Source organism: Merops nubicus, unplaced genomic scaffold (assembly GCF_000691845.1).
Source record: "Merops nubicus isolate BGI_N331 unplaced genomic scaffold, ASM69184v1 scaffold9651, whole genome shotgun sequence".
Classification (NCBI taxonomy): Eukaryota; Metazoa; Chordata; class Aves; order Coraciiformes; family Meropidae; genus Merops; species Merops nubicus.
Window position 1 is genome coordinate 37,165 of NW_008587644.1, and position 24,274 is coordinate 61,438.

The 24,274-nt window shown below is 37.1% G+C and overlaps 1 protein-coding gene across 1 annotated transcript in view; it reads left to right on the plus strand.

Annotated features, from left to right (window-relative positions):
• The first annotated feature begins 316 nt into the window (after window positions 1-316).
• SLC16A10 (solute carrier family 16 (aromatic amino acid transporter), member 10) overlaps window positions 317-24,274 on the plus strand; it is a 27,451-nt gene continuing 3,493 nt past the window's right edge. Inside the window, exons 1-4 of the mRNA XM_008948998.1 lie at window positions 317-326; window positions 1,153-1,297; window positions 4,009-4,447; window positions 23,320-23,463. Of these exons, the coding sequence (XP_008947246.1) occupies window positions 317-326; window positions 1,153-1,297; window positions 4,009-4,447; window positions 23,320-23,463 (738 nt within the window). The remainder of the gene's footprint in view (window positions 327-1,152; window positions 1,298-4,008; window positions 4,448-23,319; window positions 23,464-24,274) is intronic.

Consider the following 24,274-nt stretch of genomic DNA (forward strand, 5'->3'; position numbering starts at 1 on the left):
GTATATCTGTGTCTTTAAGAGAGATGTTTGAACAAGCTTCCAGTTGCACAGATTTAAATTCATTCCAGGTTGAAAGAGTTCTTTAATCTTCTGTACAATTAAAAAATAAATGAAAATATTTTTTTCCAGTGCATTTTGCATCAGCAGTTTTTCCGCTACATGTTTAGACCCATTATTTTCTTTTCCAAATAGTTGGGGACATTTACCCACCTGAATGTATTTGTTGTTACCGTTGTGCTATGGCAGCTTGCTTTACCTTTATTGTCTTGGAGAACTGTTGTTGTAACACCAGTAACGTGTTTGAAAGAATGATAAGATGATAAAAGGTAAATGATGCAATTTTGAACACCTGTATGAAATGAAGCAGAAAGTTGACTTTTAATACAAAACAAATCAAATTCTCTTCTACCTAAGTTATTTGAAGATGTGTTTGGTACACTTGGAATTAAAAACAAACTTGTGGCTAAAACTTTAGTGCACTCACCTGAACTGAATCTCACTGATCTAGAGATTCACTTATAAACAAAGTACAGTTTTATCAATACAGGTAATGCTGGAGCAGTATCAGGTGTAGTGATAATTTCCCATTACATATGGGAATGGTTGTACTAGCTCAAGCTTGTTTAAAGTAAAATCATATTCCTAATGTGTGTATTATAGTATAAAATGCTATTGTTTGTTTACTCATTATTAATGTTTAATATTATCTAGATCTATCTACAAGTTAAAAGCTTGTTTGAATTTTTTTCAGCAAGCCTAGCTGTTAAAAGTCAAATGAAATGTGCTAATTGATGTCAGAATGGATATGGAGTCTCAAATGTATCTTTAATAGTATAGTCATCAGTTAGAATACTAGCTTAGTTACTGGAGGAATAATTGATGTTTGGGTTTAAAAAAAAAGTGCAAGTAATAATAACTTAAGTAATGGCATTCCTTGAGCTGGTACGGTCTAAACTGGTTGTGTAAATTGGACAAGCTTTTTAATGATGTTAGGTAAATATTTTTAAAAATGTATTTAAATACTTTCAAAATAGTTACTCAGTTGTTACCCAGCTTTTATCTAAGATTTTTATGTTGCTGAACTAAAACAAATACCAGCTGAATACTTAAATCACTTAGTCTTCTGAAATGCTGTCTTTTTCTATTTTGCAGCATGGGTGAGCTCTCTTTCTATGGGGATGGTCTTCTTCTGTTCTCCAATAGTCAGCATATTCACAAACCTGTTTGGCTGTCGAAAAGTAGCTGTTATTGGAGCTGCAGTAGGGTTTGCTGGACTCCTTTCAAGTTCTTTTGTAAGGTAAATGGTTCTTTACATTCAAAGTATTTCATCAGTTTTACAGTGTAGAGTTAATGCTGATCCTATCAACAGAATATGAAGGAGCAAACAGTGCCTATATTATCTGTTAGAGTAGAAACCTTTTGTTTGTTAGGTTTTGTCTTTCTGGCTGTGACTTGAGAACTCCAAGTGGTACTTACAACTTCAAAAGTAATTTTAAAAATAAAATATAACCTTTTAACAGCACTCATTATTGAAGAGGAACCACTATGTATAAATTCATCAACAGAAGACGACTAATGCTGTAAGATCAACATCATTGTCCTGGATAAACTTGTATGTTTGCCTAATGTATGCTGTGTTTTAGCAGGTACATAAATGTTTCTGTTGTCCTCCCCTGCCTTGTCCCCTCAATTTGCTTTTGAAACACTGTTTTAATGTTGATACATAGGCAGTAGGACCTCCAGGAAGGTGTTAATGTTTGAGTAAAATATTGCTGTTTTTTTCTATTCTTACTGATCCAATTGCCAAACAGAGGTAGTAAAAACCTTGGTATAATGACATAGATTTAGGACTTATTTGTTTTATTAAGAAAATCTCAGATCTTTCTTGTTTTACTTAAAAAAAATTGAACAGCAGTTGTATTGTGTTTTTTCTTGAGATTACACTCCATTTTGTACACTTCTGTAACTTTTGCAGAATAAATCTTAAGAAGTTCAAGAGCAGCTGTTTTGTTGGACATGCCCAGTAGAAGATGAGGAAACAGGATATTTACTCACTCTAGTCATCAGCAGAAATTGGTTAATGAAGGTAGGGTAAGAAGCAGCAGCAAATAAGCCACAGATACTTCTACTTCTCAAGTTTGATTTTTTTCATACTCTTAGCAGAATAAGGCCAGGTACAATCAAAAGCAAAATTCAGAAGTTTCCTACACAGAAGAAAACACCTCTACAGACAGCCTTGTGAAAGTGTTTGCTACGCCTGTGCTCTGAAGCAGATGTGAGCTGGCTGTGATCTGGGTGGCTGAATTTCTGTGCTGTGTGGCACAATGTCTGAGCTAATATGTCTAGTTTGGACATATGTCTCCTAATGTGAAAAAATATCCACAAATTTACAGGAAGACAAATAATTCTGTCTTAAGTACCAAGACTAGTGTTTATATTTAATCTGGAAATCACTTATAGGAAAAAAAGCTTTATCTTCTTACTTGAGCAATTTTCTGATTTTTGGTTAATCCAAGTGCAAAAATTTTTCTTAATTTTATTCATTTTATTAAACAAACAAAAAGCCCACTTCCTGATATGTTTTAACAGGCTTCTTAACACAGGTGAGGTAAAAAGTAAAAGAATGCATCTTGGAAAAGTCTTTCTTCCTCTTCACCTCCCAGTAGTGTGTTAAGTGGTGAATAGTAAACAGTCTTCATTATTATAAATTAAATCTCTTGATAAAGGAAACGTGTTTTCTTCCTTTGAACAAAATGCTATCATCCTTGTGTTGCCCTGATATCCAGTGGAACAAGGACACAGAAGAGGCATGCAGAAGGAAGTTATTTCTAAAAGGTTCTAAAAATCTTTTAGCTTAATAGAATTCTGTTTTAGAATTTAAGTAACACTTTGAGAGGAGAGGTGAATTCGTGATGTGTTAATGTAAGTTCTTGGTGTTTCATTGTTTACACTGAAATGATTTATACCTATGATGTTATCAGTTAATTGAGGGAGTATAGTTCAGATATGGAAGTCAATGTTGTGAAAGTAAAATATTGTAGTATAGATAAATGTAAGTGTGATGTACTGCTTTTGTTACATACAGATTTCTTAATATAAATATTATCCCTTAGGAAGCTGAAGTGTAAGAGTATTTGTAATGCAGGGAACTATTTTACTAAGTATGTCCTACTGCAAACTCTTTGAATCTGTTTGGAAGCAGAAGTTCCCTGTCCTTACTGTATTACGTTCTTCCTCTCATTTTAACCTGTGTTTTTATTTTTCCTGGTTATTTCCCTTTGATAAAGGTAATATGAGCTGAAATGTTTCATTCTTTATTAACCTTTTTTTTTCCCCTGTTCTTCCTTAGCGTATGAAATAGCTGGATCAAAACTCTGAATTTAAAATGTTTAATGAGAAGGGGATTGTCTAAAAAAAAAAGTAATGCCTAAAAAGTCTATAATTGGCAAATAATGTACTATATTACCAGAAATTGACAATTTTTTTTCTCTTTCATTGTTTGCTACTCTTGCTATTGTATTTTCATAATAAACTATGTAAATACTTGCTTTTCCTGGGTTCACGAAGTGTTCAGTATCACACTTGGACTGCTGATACAGTGAGGAAATGTCAATCAAACCAGAATAATTTTATTGGAAAAGAAAAATAACACCCAAATAAAGAAGAACCACCCACCCCCGTAATGGGTGAACTTATATTTGGCTAATTCAACCTGACAACAATTTTTAAAACTTTGTTTTAGTCAGACTATTTGGTGTAATTATACTTAAATATAATTTTGCCTTTTTAGCTGTTCAGTGAGTTCTATGAGATTTTTCAGTGGGAGAAAATAGAATAATGGCTGAATTAAGGCAGCACGATGTATTTTAACTAAGTATATAGAAACTCGGAACGAACTTCTGTAAATACGTCAGATCACTGAAAAACTGTCTGGGTATGGTAGGTGAATGTGAGCATCCAGTATTATACAAAACACTAACGTTTTTTTCTCTTTTTCTTTTGCTGCAGCACCATTGAACCTCTGTATTTCACCTACGGGATCTTATTTGCCTGTGGGTGCTCGTTTGCCTACCAGCCGTCCCTGGTCATTCTCGGGCACTACTTCAAGAGGCGGCTGGGGCTGGTGAACGGCGTCGTCACGGCAGGCAGCAGCCTGTTCACCGTGTCCCTGCCCTTCCTCCTCAGAGCTCTCATCGACTCTGTCGGCCTCTACAACACCTTGCGGGTCCTCTGCGTCCTCATGTTCGTTCTCTTCCTGGCTGGCTTCACCTACAAACCTCTCGTTTCCACTGCCAAAGGCCAGGAGGGAGGAAAGAAGGGAAAGTTCAGATTTCCTCCTGAGAAAAAGATTTGCAACTTCTCCGTTTTCAGAGTTCTCAGTTACCGAATCTGGGCTCTTGGGATCCCAGCTGCACTTTTTGGATACTTTGTGCCTTATGTTCACCTGGTAAGTGCATGTTTTCTTCCTCTTAAAGCACAATGTATTTAAAACTACAGCTATTTCTCTCGGTGTCATGGACTAAGGACACAATTGGTGATATGAAGCACAATTTCAAGTACAGGTTGTGTTGGGGAGAAACGCAAAATTAATTTTGATGGTGTTAGGGAGTTCTAATCAGAACTGTTCGTGATGCCAGTTAAAATTTAATTTCTTATTCTCAGCTTAAAGTTTAAAATACTTTAACCATGAAAAGAGACATTTGAAAGTTGTTCTGTACTATTCCAAAGAGAATTCTTTATATTGGTGCTCAGCTGTGTACACTGGCAATGATACTTGTGCACTTCAGAGGAATAATGGGAGGAGTAAATAGCATGTGAAACTTAAGAATTTTGCTCCTTTAAATTTGGGGATGTTTGTTAAAATGTACACTTCTAGGGTATATCTTACTGACTCTTTTCCAGGTTTATGAAAAGCAAAACGCTTGAACTTTTGTCTTTCAAACTTTAGCTTTGTCATTTACTTCTGTAGCACTAATATAACTGATCCTGTTAACTGGTGCTTCTAGCTGCCTATTCAGCTCGTTTAGCTTCTGATGATGGGGAAGCTGTCAATCAGCCATTTCTTATATGTACTAAAGGTAATTTGTTTCCCTAGCAGAATAACTTTCTGTCTGTAGTACACTATTATTCTAAGAAATCTTGATGCAGCTGGGAGATACATTACAGGAAATGTGTCTGGCTAGCACTCATTGCACTGCTTATATGGTGAATTATTTTTGGATAGCTTCTTGGTGGTGCAGTCTGAACTGGAGTGGTATAGACCAGAATGCTTTAAAGGTAAAGAGGAAAAAGACCATCACCTGCAATGGAATGCTTTATTTAGATTATTACACATCCTCATATTCAAGAGTATTTGATAAAGAGCATGAACTAGTAAAACTAATACCCACTATGAAAACGGAAGGGATCATATTAATATTTATTAGTCATCCATGACAAAACAGTGAGATTAATGATAAATGTCTTGAATTCTGTAAAAAAATATTAGCTCCTTAAAGGCCCATGGGTTTGTAGGCAATATAGTAAGTGGTGGTGTCACTGCTTTCTGGTAATGCATTGGTTAGATTACTGACTCTACATCCAAGATTTATTTTTAAAATTACCTTAGGGTGGGGGCTGATAACTAGCTCTTGTTAGTTTTTAATCATGTAGATCTTATTCTGTAACACTTAAAGTGATAATATTTCAAAGGACTGTGCAGTCAAAAGACTAAGTTAATGTGACATCTAATACTAATTCCTGATGAGTTTTGTAGAGGTGTTTTTAAATAGGGTTCAGAGAAGTAGAAGGGAAGTGTTGTAGGTAAAGCTATTGGATAGATGTAAATCATTGCTGACACTTGGAGAAAACTGAAGAATGAGGCTATACAAGCAGTCACACAGAACCTCTAAATTACTTTTATTTAACAAAAAGCTAGTAGGTTTTTTTTACCAAGGCACTTGTACAAATGCTTCTTGTTTCTAGATTGGACTAAAACTGCTGGCCAACTTGTGGAGGACAGACCTCTTTGTATCTTTTTTTCATATTATATAATTTTGCTTTTTATGGTGTGCTTTCACTCCTGTTGGTTGGGTGCATTTTTCACCCCATATCAGATCGGCATAAATTCTGATTGCGAAATACAGCTGCAGTACAGGAAAACAACTTCATCAAGGCTGTTTCTAATACAAATTTTGATAATGCTATAAAACTATTCCAAAGTACAGTCAGAATCTAATATTTTAAAGCTTAACTCAAAATTATGCTAAAAGATTTAAACTCCAGCTGCTTTTTTTCTCAGAGTTTGAGGAACCATGAAGCTTAACTATTTGTAACAAAATCTTCAATGGTAGTTGGTTTTCTTTGTATGCTGCTTGATAGAAGTTTCACCAGCTTTTAAGAACTCTTTACTGATAATTTTTTTTTTATTCAAATGCCCTCTTGAAATGCACAAGTTTTTGTTTTAATTTACTTGTCTCTAAATACTCAATTTTTACTATATAATTCCCTAGACCTCCTGTAAGCCAGAGAGGAAAAACTTAATGTATAGTAAGCTCCCACTACTTTTAAATAAAAGCATTATAAACAAGAATTTCATTTAAACTTTCATTCTTGGCCTTGCAGATAGCATTATTAAGTGGAAAATCACTTGATTTTTTTTTTCTTTCATCTTTTAAAACATATGATTATTTATGATTCAGAATCCTATCCCAAATTTAAGTACCTTTCAGTAAACATGAAAAAAATCACTGGAGGATTGAAGTACTACTTAACTTGTCTTATGTACCCAGGACTCTTGACCATATTCTGAAATACTTAAAGCGTAAATCAAACTTTGATCAGTGAGTGTGATACGGATGGTAAGAAACAGTATGAATTGGAATAAAATTTTGTTTTTATAGTGATAACCTATGTAAGTACCATTACTGTTAGATTTCTGTTTGCCTATGTGCATGGCCTATTAACTACTGCTAGGTGCTCATTGATCTTGCAGAAGGCTTGATATACAAATAATTTAATAAAATAAACCCTAGCTTTACTGATGTTGAAATGGAAAAATGAAACTTGAATTTCATAAATACCACTTCCAGAATGTGTAAGATTTTTCTAACCTTCAATCTTAGATCAGTGCCTAGGATGAAAAGATTATTAATGGCTGCAGATCATGTATTTAAGACTATTTCATAATTATTTTGTATGTGATTGCCAGAAATGGATAGCTTCAGTAGCAGACATCTTTGGGACAGAAAACAGGAGTTTGTGTTGCTGGGTTGGAGGATGCATTCATAGGACCAGCAGCAAACTTGCTGCCTGGGGCTTAAAGAGCAAAATGTTCTTGCATCTAAACCCACCATTTCTGTAATTATTTTTACGTGAACCTAAACTCATGCAAGAATTCAGGTTAGCTTTTAGAACTAAGCAAACACTCATCCCTCAAAGTTAGTTAATAATTTCAAAAAGTGAAAATCTTTTTTAATTTAAAGAGGTATATAGTTTTATGAAAACATGAATAACTGAAGAACTATAGCACTTATTGCTGATGGGTAATGATGGATGCTGGGGGGACTGTTTTAAAACCTTCAGTCCCTGTGGATCCATATTTGAGAAAGTGAATAGATGAGTGTTCATGAAGGAACAGCTTGGGTTCTGCCCTTCAACACAGATACTTCAGTAGCTCTGGACTTTTATCCTAGTTTTGTCTGCTTTTGAAAAAAACCACATTTTATGCACTTCCAGAAGTACATAAAAGTACATACCTCCAGATAAGTCAAAGGCTCTGAGAAAAAAACAATTTTTTCTGGTACTTCTACCAAACCAGAGGTTACTTTCTTCAGCTTTTGAAAATGAAAGTTACTATCATTCCATTATTTACTGCATTTTAAAAGTTGTAGCAATGCTAGGAAAAGAGATGATAAAGTGACAGCTTTCATTATGCTAAAACTCTTGAAAACTTTTCCACCATTAGAGTTGGCTGACTGTAGCCACACTGCTAAAATGGGATGCTTGTTGCAGGTGTCCTAAGAAAAAACACTTACACGTGGAGCCTCATGCCTACAACTACAAACTGCAAACCTTAGCCCTCAGGCCTGGTTTCTGTACTTGCCATGTCCCATGTTCCCCACCTGGAGAGGCAGCTTCTGTCAGTGTTGGGTTCTCCTGACCACCTGATGAAACAGATGCCCCAGGCTCTGCTGGTTGGGGCGGGTGTGTGCCACCGGTCAGGTCGGTGGTGACTGGAGGCTGCAGACTCAGTGGGCTCTGGTGGTGCCCGTCAGCTGCTGTTCTCTGGCCTGGCACAGCAGAGGAGCTCCTCGGGTCCCCAGCAGGGTCTCTGAGTGCTGCTGAGGCCAGCCACGATTCCTCTTCCTCTCTTGTGTTTTCTGAAGTGTGCTGGAAAGGAGGATGCGTGTCGTGAAACTTCTAGCAAGAAAGAAATAAAAGCTCGTTTTGGAATAGTAGAATTAGTCAGATCTTTGCAATTTTAACCATCAGCACCATGTTTGCTTAGATATAGTAAAAGTTGTCAAAACCAGAGATTAAACAAACTACCAGTCCTTGACTGGTAGATATCAGCTGCAAGTGAAATCATATTCCTTTTGGTTCTTGCAGGGGAGAACCAAAAAGGGAGAGCTTTTCTTACCCCAGTTTATTTGGTGTCAGATTCCATTAGTGGATTTTCCATTCCGTGTGACTTTGGGGGAATGGGGTTGGGAGAAACAGCGTAAATAGGTTTTGACTTAATATATGCTTTTACTAATAATTCAGATTATTGTAGAGCAAACTGGTAATTGATAGGATTACCAAATCAAACGGTTGTTATTCCTCTCAATTTTAAGACCAGTCTAAACTGCAGAGACTAAAAGTTTTCTTTTTATGTTTCTAAAATAGGCAAATAGACAAATGAAAAACCAGTCCATTCAGGATTAAGTTGTGAATCAGCAACAAAAATCTGTCAGATGAATGCAAAACACTCGTTCCAAGTTATGTTTGATAAGGCCTATCTCACAAGGGAATGATTAAGTGTATCTGAAAGAGGGTATGTCTGTTTCTGTGCCACTTGTCCTGTGCTTGTTCTGCTAATAAACAGAGAACTTCAGTTTTTCAGGAGTCACATTCTAATGTTAAATGTTTAGTGCTATTCTCTTGTAGCCTTTAAAAAAAGTATGTACTTCATTGGGGTCATAGGTTGTGAAATCTTACAAACCTGTTAGGTCAATTCTGTTAAAATTTTATACGAGGTCACGTGTTAGGTAGTTTAAAAGGTATGCTGTTGTTGCTTTTTGTGTATACTTAGCAGGGTGAAAAATACTGCTTAAAATGGGTGTTGGCACTGCTTAGTCCTTTCTAAGCAGTGACTAAGGTCACTAAGGTTCAGTGTGAGTTTAGGGCAATATTAATGAACACGTTTACAAAAAAAAAGAGGCGGGCAAGTATTGTATTGTGTTTTGATACAGCAATATTCAACCACTATGAGGAATACTGAGTACTGAGAATATTATCTTAATACTTTGAGTGCAGTCCTTCAGTAATTTGTCTTGGGATATTGACAGAATCTCCCATTATTTGAGTTTCAAACAAAGACACTGTTTGGTTTAGCAGTTGCTATCATTAGCAAGAGATTTTTAATGAAAGTGTTTGCCTTGTTTTTAGTGCTTGACATCTTGCAGGATGAAAACTCATGAACAACTGAATAGTTGAACAAAATAGTGCAAATATTTACGTGTTTTACTTTTTAAAAGGAAACTAGATGATAGACAATGCAATAAAAATGTGTATTGATAAACTTTGCCTTTCTAAGTCTAAATCTTTTTATATAAAGAAGATCCTCTTCTAGAATGGCTACATATATTTGAAAATCAGGCTTATTGTTCAAATATGGTTCTAGGCTTGTATACAAAGCTGCCCATTAATTGATAAACACTGTGAAAGTTACTGTAACACTAACTGTACTCTTAAAGCTTCAGAATAGCTCAGGAACAATACACTTCAATATTTCTCATTCTGCTTTGCTGCCTATTTTTTTAATTTATGGAGTGAATCCGACTTTTCTTTTTGATACTTATCCATGCTCATATTCTATGATGAATGCATACTTGCTTATGTAGAGATTTTTGGTTAGCAGCAGCTATGTGGAGTGTGTGAGTTCTGTATCTGTGTGCTTCCTGTTTAAAATATGAAAAAATGGTGCATGCTTGGCCATTTTTTCCAACAGCTTCCATGGGACAACCTGTCTTGGAAGACAGATTTAAAGTAAATACTGGATTTATTCTCCTGCACAGATACTTAAGATTCAGTGTCTTATTGCATCTCTGAATCTGCATGTGCCAGGAATAGGTTCAGCTGGGCCTCCAGTGAACAGGCAAGTGAGACCACAGACTTTAATGCTGGAAAAACTAGGTAGGTAGTGCCTCAGATTGTAGAAACTGCCACAGCAAACGACTCTGCTTTAGGATTTTTTTTCAGCTGTGTTGGAAAAGAAAATGCATCTCACAGTGAAAAATAGTGAGTCTTTCAAGTGGCTGCCCAGCTAAAAGGTGTTCCAGAAAGATAGAGCAGCCTCAGGACCACTGTTTTTTGCAGACCCTCAGGCTCTGCTGCCATCTTATTTGAAAACAGGAGACGTAGGCTCTGCTGGTAAATTGCCTTTTCAGATGCTTGGGAAAACTGTGACAATGAAGTGGAGATACAGTGTCTAAATAAGCCTGGCAGCCAGTAGTGGACACTATGTCGCTGTTTTTCTCTGGGAAATAAAATTATACCCTAGTATCTGTGTCCTCAGTGGTGCTATGCTTTGCTGTATGAAAACTAGGAATACACAGATTTGGAAGAATTCAGAGGAGATTCCTTGCTCCCCATGGTATTGCATGTTGCATGGCAGTAATGAGTGTAGCCACCTTTTCTTTTTATAGACCTTAGGAATGGCTGTGAAGGAGTGCCAGCTATGACAAGCATTCTTACCAGGCCACTAATGCCCTGCTCTGCTCAGTCTGCAAACAGCTGTGGCAGATGGAGTGCCTTGCTGTGTTCCCTTTGGAGACCACTTGGCCCATTTTGAATATTTGAGTCAGCATTACTCAGCATGTCCAGTCATCTTGGGCTCTCTTTCATTGGGGTAATCCTTTTCAGTTCAGTCTGTTTCCTCTTCATTACCTTCTGTGGTCTTTCAGCTGTCTTTCCAATGATATCTCTTACAATGGAAAGTTTTCTGAGAAATAGGAAATTACTCACTTTCATCTCCAAAAAAAGAAAAGGTTTGTGGAAACCCGTTCATCTGTGAACTGAAGTTAAATGTAATTGAGACTGGTTTTTATGTCTTAATTTCCAGAATTCAAAATTTCAATTACATTACTACATGTGAGAAGTTCCTTAGCTTGTTAGGTCAAAACCATTAACAATATCAAGGTTGTTATCTGAATTATTTTCAACTTCAAGGACTTTTAAGCCATGTCTTTGAGGTGGCTTGCTAATACAGACAGGTCTTCTCTATAGAAAATATTTACTGGTGAAATATTTAGAGACCTGATCAAAGAGCTTGGCAGGGTTTTTTAAACCCTTGGAAGTCAAACCTTTTCCCTTAGCATAATGAAGGTTTTGATAGCCTCTTTGGTTTCCACATTTGCAAGGGCATACCTATCTTGTAGTAAGTTCTAGAGCCTGTCCAGGCTTACAGCTCAAAACAGGATGGTGAAAATGTACATTGTGCCACATGTCAGACTACATCTGTGATCACATCTGGGCTGTTGAAGGTTGGCCTGTTCCACAGGCAGGTGTGTTTTTTCTACAAGTGCTTCTGCCTTCTTGAAATTCTAGAAGAGTTTAAGTGTCTGTGGGCGACCTCCTTTTGACATCCAGGGCAACTAGTTCACTGGAGGAAGCTCACACTTGTTTTAGTGCCCTAAAATGATACAATGCCCTCAAGATGTAAACTGTTTTCAGAACTACCGATTCTGTTCGCTAGACAATCGCTGGGCTATGGACAAGACTGCAATTGTGTTTTCCGCTATCAGCGAGAAAGGAGAAAGGTTGTGGTCCTTCTGCTGTGTGGGGAGGCTTTAAAACAATGCATTTCAGATATATCTTATCAGAACAGATGATGGGCAGTTAAGGGCTAAATCATTTAGGCAGCCTGCTTCTCAGATCTGTGTTCAAAATCTTCACCATTTATACACAATTATTCCTGAGAGGGGCATGGAGATGGGTGGAATCTCTGTAAAGTACTTTTTAGTCATAAGAACTTCTTAATGTATATAAGGAAACTCATTTTCTAGGCTGCATCACAAAATCAGACAGCTCAGATGAATGAGTCTGTCTGCTGTGTGGCTTAGTCTGTCTCCATATATTCTAGGTTTTTTAAGTTGCTGGGTCTAGTGGTATGCCCACATACTCTGTCCTCAGGCAAAAAGTTAGTGCTGTCTGATGGTGTACACTTCCTCTCTTTTGGTGGAACACCCATTTTGTTCCTGTTTCTTAGCTAAGAAAAAAATCTTCATTTTCAGTTTAGAAACAACATAATGAACAGGAGGATTTGTTGATATGGATTATAGATGACACAGATTTTTGTTGCCAGATTTTATTCCCTCCTTTTTCCCCTCTGTAGTGTGTAAGATCCTTGGCTTCATGTAATTTAACTGTACTATGTTTTATTACCTTGGATTGCCTTGAACCAGGATATTTGTCCTTCATCTGTTCTTTACCAGCCAGCTATTTTGACTTGTTTCTACCCATTTGTCACTCTCTATCAGTGACAGGCCTTGTTTTTGTTAATAAGAGATCAGATTCTGCTTTGCGAGTTCAATGTTTGAACCTTGGCCCCCTAGAACATGTGCCAGTAAAAACTCTCTTCCTGTGCAATCAACTTGGAGAAATGAAGAGCCAAGCTCTCATATGATCTTCTGTAGCCACAGTTTTCTAGGAACTTACCTGAAATTCTTGCTATGTACTTTGAAAACTTGTATTCACTTCCATATACTCAGTTTCTGAAAGGCCTTATTTGGGGCAAAATAGTCTATCTGTTCTACCCATTCAGAAAAATAGCCTTTTTCCGCTTGTAAACGGCACCCTCCCCAAGCAAAAGCTTTGGGTCATTAAGAAGAATTATGTTGGAAATTATGAAGGGTATAGAAACCACCGAAGATCTTCCAAGCAGATCTGAGCTGCTCTATCAGGACAAACAAAAAATGGGATCGTCAGGATGAATCTCATGGCAATAGTTGACATTCTGCCCAACAAGACCTTATTCATCATCTCTAACATTACTTACAAATACTTTTATAACTCTTGGATCCTCTCCTAAATACTGTCAGGAGTGAGTGAGTTCTCCAGATTAGACTCCTGTCTGAGAAAGCCATGTTTCAGTTGCTGTCCTCTGCACATAGACAGTGGTAGTTGCTCGGTGTTCTCTGCAGTGGGATATGCACCTGCTCAGAGGAGCCACAGAAAGGAGTTACAGTAATCACTCTCCAGGCTCTGCACTCTGTGTCCTAATTCCTAATTCTGGTCCTAATCCTGCACCTCTTGCCTTCCTTTATGTCCTGTGCTCCTGGGTTCCACAGTGGAGACAAATAGAAGCACGGTTGTAAGTGCTGTCCTTTATGTCTGAGTGCAGAGCATGATAAGTATGACTGTATGGACTCTAGTAACCAAAAATCTCTAAACTTAAACATATAAAACACACACATATCCACAGTAAAGTTCATACACATAACACTCCTGAACAAAGTTAGTTCTTGTAAGGTAAGTACTGTCTCTGTCCTGTGAACCAGTTGTATCGTGTCATAAATTTGCTACTTGAAAAATGTGTACAATAATTTTGAATATTTAATTGGTATGTCTGGAATTTTATACTCAAACTGGAAAAAAAATCAGCCTCCATCACTACATTCGCTTGCTTTTATGGGCTGCTGTACAAGAAGCCTGTTCACTTCTTCCGCTCTCCTACATCAGTCATTTGTCTGAAGTCTGTTACGCCTTTTATTTCTGAGAATCTGCTGTTAAGTCTCTTTTGTAATTATAGGATAGTATCTTTTAAATTATGTCTGGTACTAACAGATAACTGTGTCGAACATTTCTCTATACTATAGATAATCTAAAAAAGCTAAAACAGTAGGTATAGCTGCCAGTTTTAGCACTGTCACCTTTCTCATCCACTTAATCCACGATATTTCTGTCTCCAGTGGAAGACTAAAAAGGCGCTGGTTTTGTAAAGATCCAATGTAATTAAGCAGGTATCTCTGAGACCCCAAATCTTCAGTGGCTCCCCATGCTTTACTTGCTTTTCTAATCTTTGCATTTATCTCCCTTCAGATCTCAACATCTGCTGCAGTTTGACTGCCCAGGTTAGTGAAATTTTCCCCCTTTATCCACTTCTATAACTATCGTGTGCACTCATTTCTTTCCCAGTATTCCTCAATGTTGATCTGGCAGTATTTATTCTTGGCTAGATTGTCCACTTCTGACACTGGGGGTGGTGGTGGTGGTGGTAAAATAAATTATTTCCTATTTTATACTTGCAACTGTTGTGAAAGCATATTTAAACCATGTTTCCCAAATAAGTACTGGAGAAAAATAAAAATCATAGGTACAGAAAGAATAGAAACTGAAAAGAATAGAACTAACGTTCTCTGTTCTTTTTAAAAGCAAAAGTGAATGAAAAAAATATTCTAGATAGCAGATACAGTCAGAGTCAGGTACAAACAAGATGATGTTGAAGGGTAAGAGCAAAGCAGTCTTCCTTAGGTCTATGCAGTACTGTAAGATTGAAAAGTCTGAGTTACGTTATGATTTCCTTTGTATCAGTCCCTAACAGCACACTAGTTAATGTACTCTGGCATAATATAAACTCTTCGAATAGCAAACAGCATATAATTTGAAGTCAGATTAAATTTTAAAGTATATTCTCCTTTTTTCCTTCCCCCCTCCTTGCAAATGCTATTTTAATGGTAAACTTGGCATCTTGTCTTCGGATGCCTGAAGCATCTTGACCTGAACTAAACCCTTGAAGCTCAAGTGTCCTGAGTTCACAGTTGATTTTTTTTTTTCCTGCTGTCCTCATACAGAGTTAAAAAAAAAAAACCCTAATTAGCAAAATTAAGTGAAGAAAGTGTCTTCGCTTATATACAAACCAGTTTGTGTCCAGTTTCTGCTCCAGGAAATGCTGCGTAGAAACCATCTGCTTTTTAAATCCTGCTCAGACTTGTGAATTTTTTACTATGTATTTTGAATTTTTCTTTGAGGAAATCTTGCAACCTAGCTCTTGCTATTTGATTGCCAGTAATTGTCAAACTCAGATATTTTTCATGTTCTTCTCTGATGACAGAGTTAAAATTTATCATTACTACTAAGCAGAGCATTTCCTAGGAAAAAGGGAGAGGTGGTTTTGGATTGCTCCAGGCAGGAAAGAAGACTGAACATGACTGTATCCGGAGTAGGGGCTATATATCTCTCTAAGGGAATCTATCTCTCTTTCTTTAAGGGAATATATATCTATATCTATCTCTGAGGAGGGAAGACTGTCATTATAGTATTTTTGTTGTGTCTGGGCCCTGATCTACTAGATGGTTTGGCAGTGTATTTGGGACTTCCTTCTGGAATTGAGACTCTTCAAGAGCTCTCTTCTGTGCACCCCAGTAGAATGAGGTGGACACTTCACACAGCCCTGTGAAAGCTGAGGTGGTTATGACCATGTCCACAAGTAGATCTCTAATATCAAAGTGTTATGGATGCCCTCTGAATTATGTGGCAGCTGAGTAAAGGTTTGAGAACCCATTTTAATTTCACTCATCTAAGTCCTATGGTTTAAGGAGTCTTGTCCTGAGGGAGCAGATGAAAGTATCATGAATTCTGTTGTGAAGTAAGGAAGCCAGGCTCTGGGAAGATGACAGTGTTGTAGCATGTAGGTAGATGAATTAATCCCTTTTTTACTAAGCAGTTAACTCTAAGTTAGTTACTTATTGTGGTATTCTTCAAGATAGGTAAGAAATACAATCTTCACTGGTAAATTTTAGAAGGGGCTACTGTAGTAAGCTGCTTTCTTTCCACATAAATGGGTCCCACAACCTTGTCTGGCAGTCTTAGTGCGAATTTTATAGGGGAGTTGAAAAATGTACTTGAGGTAACACACTGTTTTGTAGAAAGGAAACTCATCCTTTTCTAAAAGCTTTGTTCCTGGCTAATTACTTTCACTGATGCCAATAAACATGTATTTTCGTACTGATGTTAGTCCAGCTTCCAATGTTTTTTTTTTTTGTCATCTTCCTGTCTGGGTGGTTGCAGAACCTGGGCTCTCCCCTGATAAGTTTTTCAATACGGCAGATTCCAGACACCATGAATCAGTCTTGTGACTGTCTTTCAAAACATTTTTTCAGCTGAGGGGTACTTGCCCCACTTGAAGGCCTTTAATTTGAGTAGTCCTTACAGTAAAGAAAAAGATTCTTCAGAGAGCAGTTGGAAGCATCAGATCAAGCTTCTGAATTGCCTCTCAAAGAATCTTCTTTTTTTTTTGTTTTAAAATCTGTTAGACTGGCTAAGGCAGACTTCTTGAGTTCACCAGTAAGAAGACATCCTTTTGTGACATGTAAATGCTGTAGCTTACATAATATTCTAATAAAGGTCATGTTTGTTGTATTATGATGGTATTATCACTTTCCTTTTTCCACTTACTACTTCATTTAATAGGTTAATATACAGTGCTACTCGTCATCCCATATAGTCAACTGTAAGATTACTATCAGCTTTGGTGAACTGAATTGTCAGAAGCTAGATAAACGCTTTCTATAAAATTTCTGTAATATTTCTAGCAATGTCTAATTTGGGCAAAAATAAGAAAGAAAATTAAGTATTTAAGTGAAGTAACTAAGTACTAACAGTTCTTAAGGGTTTAAAAAAAATCCACTTCTGTTAGCATATCTTTGCACTTATTTCTGGCAAATGACATACGCTGTTATGTTAATTTTCTCAGTATTCTTCTATTTTTATTTTTAAGCTAGGCTAATGAAGTTTGACTTTATTTGTTTGGAAATAAAGGCCAAGGCATTATCAGCACCAGACAGAATAGTAGAGTAGATGTGGGTGTTTTTTTTAAATCTAAGAAATACTAAACTGGATGTGTAGCAGCAGACTTGTATTAAAATTTTGTTTAAATAAAATGCTAAAGAAAATTAATGAAAGCCTTTAATATTATAAAGGGGATGAACTTCTATATAAGGTTTTAGTTGTTTCACTTCCATTAGGTGCTTTGAGAGTCCATCTTAAATTGTTTAAAACGATTAGCCAAAGTGGTTTTTCAATAAGTCCAGAGCATAGGATGTTAATTATCAGTGGTTGATGAAGTATTTTCTTGTTACTTCAGGTATTTGTACAGGATATCTTAATCCAGTGTTTTGATATTCTATGATCTCTTAATCACAGTATATATAATATGCTCAGTGTTAATTACTTAAGTTATAACCTGATAACGCTTATAACATTTTTAAGTGCCACAGTGATTTGAAAAGAATTACTTACATTATGATTCTAAAATTTAAGTGGTGATGTCAGGAGAGGAGAAGTCATGGACTCAGTCCAGTCACAGGCTGTGTCATGCTGCAGTGTTGGGGTTGTCTGTCCCCCATGCTTCAGGCTTTTCTCAGTCCCCAGCATGCTTTCTTCCACTGTTTGCTGAGTATCTTTCAGGCCTACCAATTGGCATTCACTTTATCCAGACCTGAGAACTTGTTTAATCACTTTAAAAATTATTAGCATTTGTGACTTAAGTAAAAAAAAAAAAAAGTTTATTGCTTAACAACCATTGCCCTGGTTTCTCCAGTTTCTTAACAGCTTAAGTTTTCTACTGTTGGTTGCCTATTTTGATCTCTAGGATCATACTTGTCTTCCACATGCTCTTAAAGATTTAAAGATAACACTAACAGCTCTGAGAATTTTTTTTTTTTAGGGCAGTTTTCTTTAGGACTAGCTATTTGTGAGGGAAAATCCAAATGATTTTAACTATGTAATTGTTACCTTGTTTTACTTAATATAATCTGAATTCTTAACCTTTTTTAATGTTAAATAAGATTAACAGTTAACCTGTTAACTGTTATGTTCAGGTAATTTAAGAAATTGAGATTGCTCTTGTTCTGAACCTTAATGATGTATGGATTATTCTCTTTACTCTGCTTTTCTTTAGTGGAACAATAGAAAATTTTCTGACTCCCATGTAGTATTTACCTTGTTTCTTTAATTCTCTCTTGTTCATTACATAGCTTAAATTGACCAGAGATAGAAAGAGGAAGTTTCATTGTTGTGACAAATATGTAAACAGGAATTATCTCTAAGATGTATATATACATATTTCTGTCATATGAAGACATGTCTAAAAAATGCTACTGTATCCATTTCAGGATGATGACACTCCCTTAAAAATAGATGTGCATTAAGTATTGGTAATGCTATTTCATGTCTCTTAACATGAAGAACATTGTTTCAGTAGATGTTCAGGAGTCAGGAGCTGCTGGTTGGTTTGATAGTTTTTGGGCTATCAGAAGTTTCTCTGGAGTTTGAACCAGAAATGTATTTGTATTAAACTGTCTTCCTTATATCTAGTATCATATAGTTCTCTGGCAAGCAAATTTTTCTCTGTTCCCCCCCAATAATTTTTGTGGTGAGTCCTTACATTAGAGAATAAAGAGTGATTTGCCCAGAGTTACATCATGTTCTGTTTTTCAGCACACCCTGAAACTTTGAATCTTCCAGGGCAGTTCACTGCAAAGTTCTTGATATTAGCCGGTGCCTTGATAAAGATTCTTTTTCTCTAGGCCTTTGAAGGAGCCAGTGGGTTCAGGCATGTGTTTGACTTGTTCACTGAAGGAAGGCTGCTGTGTGATAGCACTAGCAGTACAGAAAGATCTGTACATCACCAGCAAGGTTGTTCTTTTCTCGGGAGACGTGCGGAATAAAACTAAGCTTTTAGTTTTCTGAAATTCAGACGATCTAACTCTAGTCTTGAAGGTGAGCATCAGTGTAACTTTTCTATATATACACAATCCATTTGTGTCCTGTCAGTTGCTAATATCCTTGCTTGGGCATACACTTAATCTTTGTCTTTTGACTTTCTTGCACTTACAGCTTGGGCAAAAGAAAATCTGAGTGATGGAATGACAAGGCCTTCCTGTCTTCTAATGATACTTAACGGGTTTTTGAAGGCCATGGCAGAAATAAATCAATACATTATGGAGGTATTGCCATGCTTAGATAACATTATACAAGTCTGTAATTATTTTTGGTGTCTGGATTTAAAATTGTTGCATGGCGAAGAGGGCAAATTAGTACTGGAAAAACAATATTAATAAAGCAGTTTGGGATATTACAAGTGCTTATTGCCTCAGGGCAGATTCCATACCATGAGCCCTATGATCAGTTCAGTCTCTGATCATAGTTTTTGCCTCTAAGATTGTTTTAGACTCATCTGACACCTAATGCAAAACTTCATCTTTGTTACTTACAGGCACAGCTCACCACTTTGCATTCCAAGGAATGATAACTTTGCCTGGATTTCTGTAGAGCTCACATATTTCTGGAAAGCATGAAAAATGAAAAATTTGTCTAGGTTTTCCTTCTTTCCCTGCCTGGGAAGGAAAAAATTAAAACTGAAAGAACCTCCCTCAGCTCCTTCAGAAAACTGTTAATTTGGAGCAGTTAGGAACAGTGTCTCCCAGTTTACAAATGGTACCAGCAGCACTCTGTAAACATTCATTTTTTTTTTTTTTCTTTCAGAACCAGTGTAAGGATGATGTCAGACATCAGGACTTGAAGAAAATGCTGGGTTTTATGTGCTCAAACTTTTCTAGGCTACTTATTGCTGCTGGCAGTCTCTTTTGGTGGGAAAGATTGTGTTTAGCCTGTTTAAAGCTTTACTTGATTGGGAATTCCCAAAATGGAATATACACAGGAGGAAAGCAGTTAGCAGCAAAATAATTATTTCTCACTTGTTCATTACCCTTCCTTTTGGATTCAGGTTCTTTGTGTTTGGAAAAAGGAACAAGAGCTGTGCTCAGATTTCTCTACCTTTTGATTCAGGGCATGAATATAGCTGAAAAGTGTGTGCATTGAATGGAAGGTCTTGGCAAAGTTTGGGTCTTGGTTGAATGGAGAGAGTTTGGTCAAGAGAGTGTAACTGAAAGCACTCCAGCCACTACCAGGTGGCTTGTTCTAGTCTCATCCTAACAGTAATGAGAATTTGGACAGTAAGACATGTTTGTATGCATTACCTTGATCACAGAGAGCAAGGGTATAACATAAAAAGCTGATGGCAGGGATGTGCATTCAGTTAGGCTGTCCACTGTCTCTCTTGGTTTGGAAAATTGGTTTGTACAAAGATAACTTATTTTAAAATGATAAAGAAGCCAGCTAGTCTAGAAGAATCTTGTGCTGATTGTCTCAGGCAAAGTTACAGGCCTTTTCTACACATAGAAAATTCAGACCTGCAATTCCTCATGCACAGAGCTCTGAGTGAAGAGCTAGCACTGTTAGTGAGAAAGATGAAACCCGTAGGGAAGTGCTGTGGCCTTTGGTGTCTGCTGAGTGCTGTTGGTAATGCCTAAAGTGTCATATAATTACAGCCTGTGTGGTTTTGCAATGACAAGACTGTTAATGCATGAGATGCTGCATGATGAAGGTTCACAAGTAATTGCCTAGCATGGGATTTTTGGGTAGTTCTATCAGCTACAAATCTGTGGAAATCTGAATTTCATTTAAGCTAATTCATCGAAGTAAATAAATGTATTTAACCTACAGACATAACAAATGCCTCTAAGTCCATGAGTTAGCACTTAAGTACTAAACTAATCCTGAGTCGTATTTTCAGGTACTCAGTTAATAATACTGCTGTTACAGCTTACTTAGTGACTGCATCACTGAAGATCAAATACACTGTGCAGGATCAGAGCTGAGATCAGACCAGGTTGCTCAGGGCTTTGTGCACTTGGGTCTGGGAAACCTCTAAGGAAGAAGGAGACTGAACAAGCTCTCTGGGCAGCCTGCACCACTGCCCTCCTGGGGAAAAGCTTTCTCCTTGCATCTAGTTGGAAGCTCTCTTTAAGGTTATGGTGTGCTTACGGGGACTGAAAGCTAAAAAATAAATACTAATGTTAGATATTTGAAGATTGGGATGAGTAGCAGTTATTTTTCTGGTTAAGGAGTTGAAGAATCCAGTGTTTTCCCCAATGCTCTGCAAGAAGACAGCATTTCACCCTCAAGAGCGCTGCTTTGAGAAACCCAGTTACTCAGTTGCAGATGCAGGGTTAATAGTTATCTAGATGTAGAGCTTTATCTTGCCTCTTGAAAAGCTGGATGAATCAGGCCTGCTAATTAAACAAGCTAGAGGCTGCAGAAACAGGACAGGTGGCAAGAATGGCAGAAAATACCTTGGCTTCTCTTGCTGCCTGGGCCAGCAGCTGTTGACAGGAACATAAAGGCAGGAGTGGGAAAACTGTCAGCATTTATTCTCACCTTTGACAGAAGGAATAAATAGAACAACTTATCTTTTCATGTTTAAATATAATTCCTGATGAAAAATTTAATCAGATTCTGTTCCCGAATGTGTCTCAAAAAGCAAAGAAAAAAAAAATCAAAACTAGAAAGAGCAAATATCTGTCCAATCTGAAGCTAGAAGATATTCTTCAAAAACAAAACCACTAATCCTTCTTTTCTGTTTTCTTTCTGACAATTATATTGGACAAAGTAATATTAGATTTAACTGACTTTCTGTGCCATGTAAACAAAACCTAACTGATTTTATACTCAAGAAAATCACCATCACTCAGCAAATCCTGTATATGTTGGAAAAAACTGCTCTGCTTGTGTATTAACCCTCTGGCCAGGAAATGATCTTGACTATTTTATTCTTGAAGTATTCACTAAAACTCAACCTCTCCATTTTATAGGTAGGAAATTAAGTGTTCTCTAGTTTGAAGTGGTATCACATAATCAGAATTAATAACAAAAATTGGTTATTTGGTTATCAGCTTTTTCTATCAAGGTCTGTCAGCCTGTGGTCAACTTGACTCTCAAATATTTTTACTACATCTTTAATTAAAATCCATTTCTTCTATTTGCATCTTCACACCTGCTGAATCTTTACAATTTCTTGGTCAGAACTAGTTATGAACACAGAGGTCACAGGACTATGCAAATGATTTCTTCATCTTCTAATGCCCACTTTGGCATATTTGGTATTGCCAAGCATGTTTCAAAAAGTGATTGCAGAAAAGGTCTTTTACAGGTGACTTCTGTTTTTCATGGTTGATTTTAAAAAAAAAGACACAATCTGCAAACAAACTACTGGGGAAACAGAATGAATATAAAACCAGTCAGATCCATCCTGTGTCTTTTTTCTTTTTACCCTGATGTGAAAGGTTGGAATTACTGACACAGGTAGTTCATCATGTTGTAGCTGATGGCTCACCTTCAGGAGGCTCTGGCAGTGGCTTTAGTTGTTGGGGATGAAGTGGCCTATGAAGCATGCTGCCAGCCTGCCCTGTCCGTGGGTGCTGTTGCTGCACCCTCTCCTGGCAGCGCTTGCTGTTGTGTTTGGCACTGCAGGTGCTTCCTGCTCCTCTTCCTCCTTGCCCTGGATGTCGAAGTGGTGGTGGATGTGGGGATGAGGCAGCCTGACGGGCCCCCCCCTCCTCCTTGCACTGTCTGACCTCCAGCGTTCTGACCCTCTGTTTCTTGCTCCTGCCCTGAACTTCCCTACAAGTCTGCCAGCATCTCTCTCCACACTGACGCAGAGAGCACTGTGGTGATGCTCCTTAATCTCACAGAGCCTCCAGGCGTGAGAGCGTGCCCCAGACAGTGGAGCAACTGCTTCTAGACAGTCCTTGTGGAATAGAAAGACATTTTGCTTTCTAAACTTGTTACTTAGTAACAGAATGATCCAGCCTGTCTCTTCTGGACACAAAGTTTAGTGATTCTGGTTTTAGTGCTGCTGCTTGTGTTATGTTAAAACTATGACTAGCAAATTACGTGTGGTAGGGGAGAACACTTGTAGCTTCTCATCAGTTTTCTTGGTGTTAGACTCAGCCTTGTTGTTTTTATTAATTACGTTCCTTAGTTGTGAATAAAGCAACAACACATCTCAGATTGAGGTGTTTTTTTTTTTTGTTCATTGTATTGCAGTTAATACAGATAACCTAGTGCAAAACTTATTCTTAAATCTGTAAAAGCAGAGTAAGGTAGTTGGCCATTTTTAGCCATATTTGTAAGTCTGAGTTTCACAGATTACTTCTACTTAAGTCAGGTTTCCTAAGGTGTCCCTTCCTTTTAACTCTAAAGCTGGTTTATTTTCTCCACCCTCTTTTTAAACAGATGAAGCATGTGAAAGACAGATTTGGTGACAGTGTGCCAGAAGAAGTGCTTCTGCTGTGCCTGGGCATTACTTCAGGAGTTGGCAGATTGATCTTCGGCCGAGTTGCAGATTATATTCCTGGTGCAAAAAAAGTTTATTTACAGGTATGTCTTCATGCTGTTCTGAAGGAATATACGAACAATATTCTGAAGGCTATGGCTGAAGTTAAGTAAGCAGAATTAATTGATTTGGAGATTCAAATTTGAAAAAAATTGAGAACACTGGGAAACTCAGTGGATTGTTTTTGATACTAGGAGCTTTTAGTGCAATGTTCATGAATCTTAGTTGTATTTTTCTTTCTGTTTTTAATGCTAAGGAAACATGTAACACCTGCTGGCTCTTTTCATCTGGGAAAGAAAGACAGTACTAATCATTAGCATGTGAGCAAAAAAACCTTTGGGGATTCTCTAGATTCTGCTTTCCCTGTTTTATCCCATGATTTCATAATGGTTGCATAATTTTTTTTCCTATGTTCCCTATATATTTCCTATCCTATTGTTAAGGGGCTTAGATCTCTTTTTTCCTTGATCTTTAATAGGTGATAATTTGGTGTCAAGTATGTTCTGCACATAGTGCACATGGGTAAACCCATGGGGAATATCAGAGGTGCCTGGTTGGAGATACTGCTTAATGACAGCGGTTACTTTGCAGTAGGAGTTACAGCTTCCAGAAATGGTGAAACTTGGGGATGAAGGAGGAGATATGCTTTTTTCCCCTCTACACTTATAAATGATATTTTTTTTTGAGAAAGTAGCAGTGTTAGTATAGATTTATTTTTTTAAAAAGCTTTAGTTAATAACTTGTATGTTATCAACAACTGGGTGTTCTTGTTTTGTCGTTTTAAAATTAATAACAAGGGAGACATCTAATGGCTGTTAGCTGTATTACATGATTGAGAACAAATTTTTAGGGAAA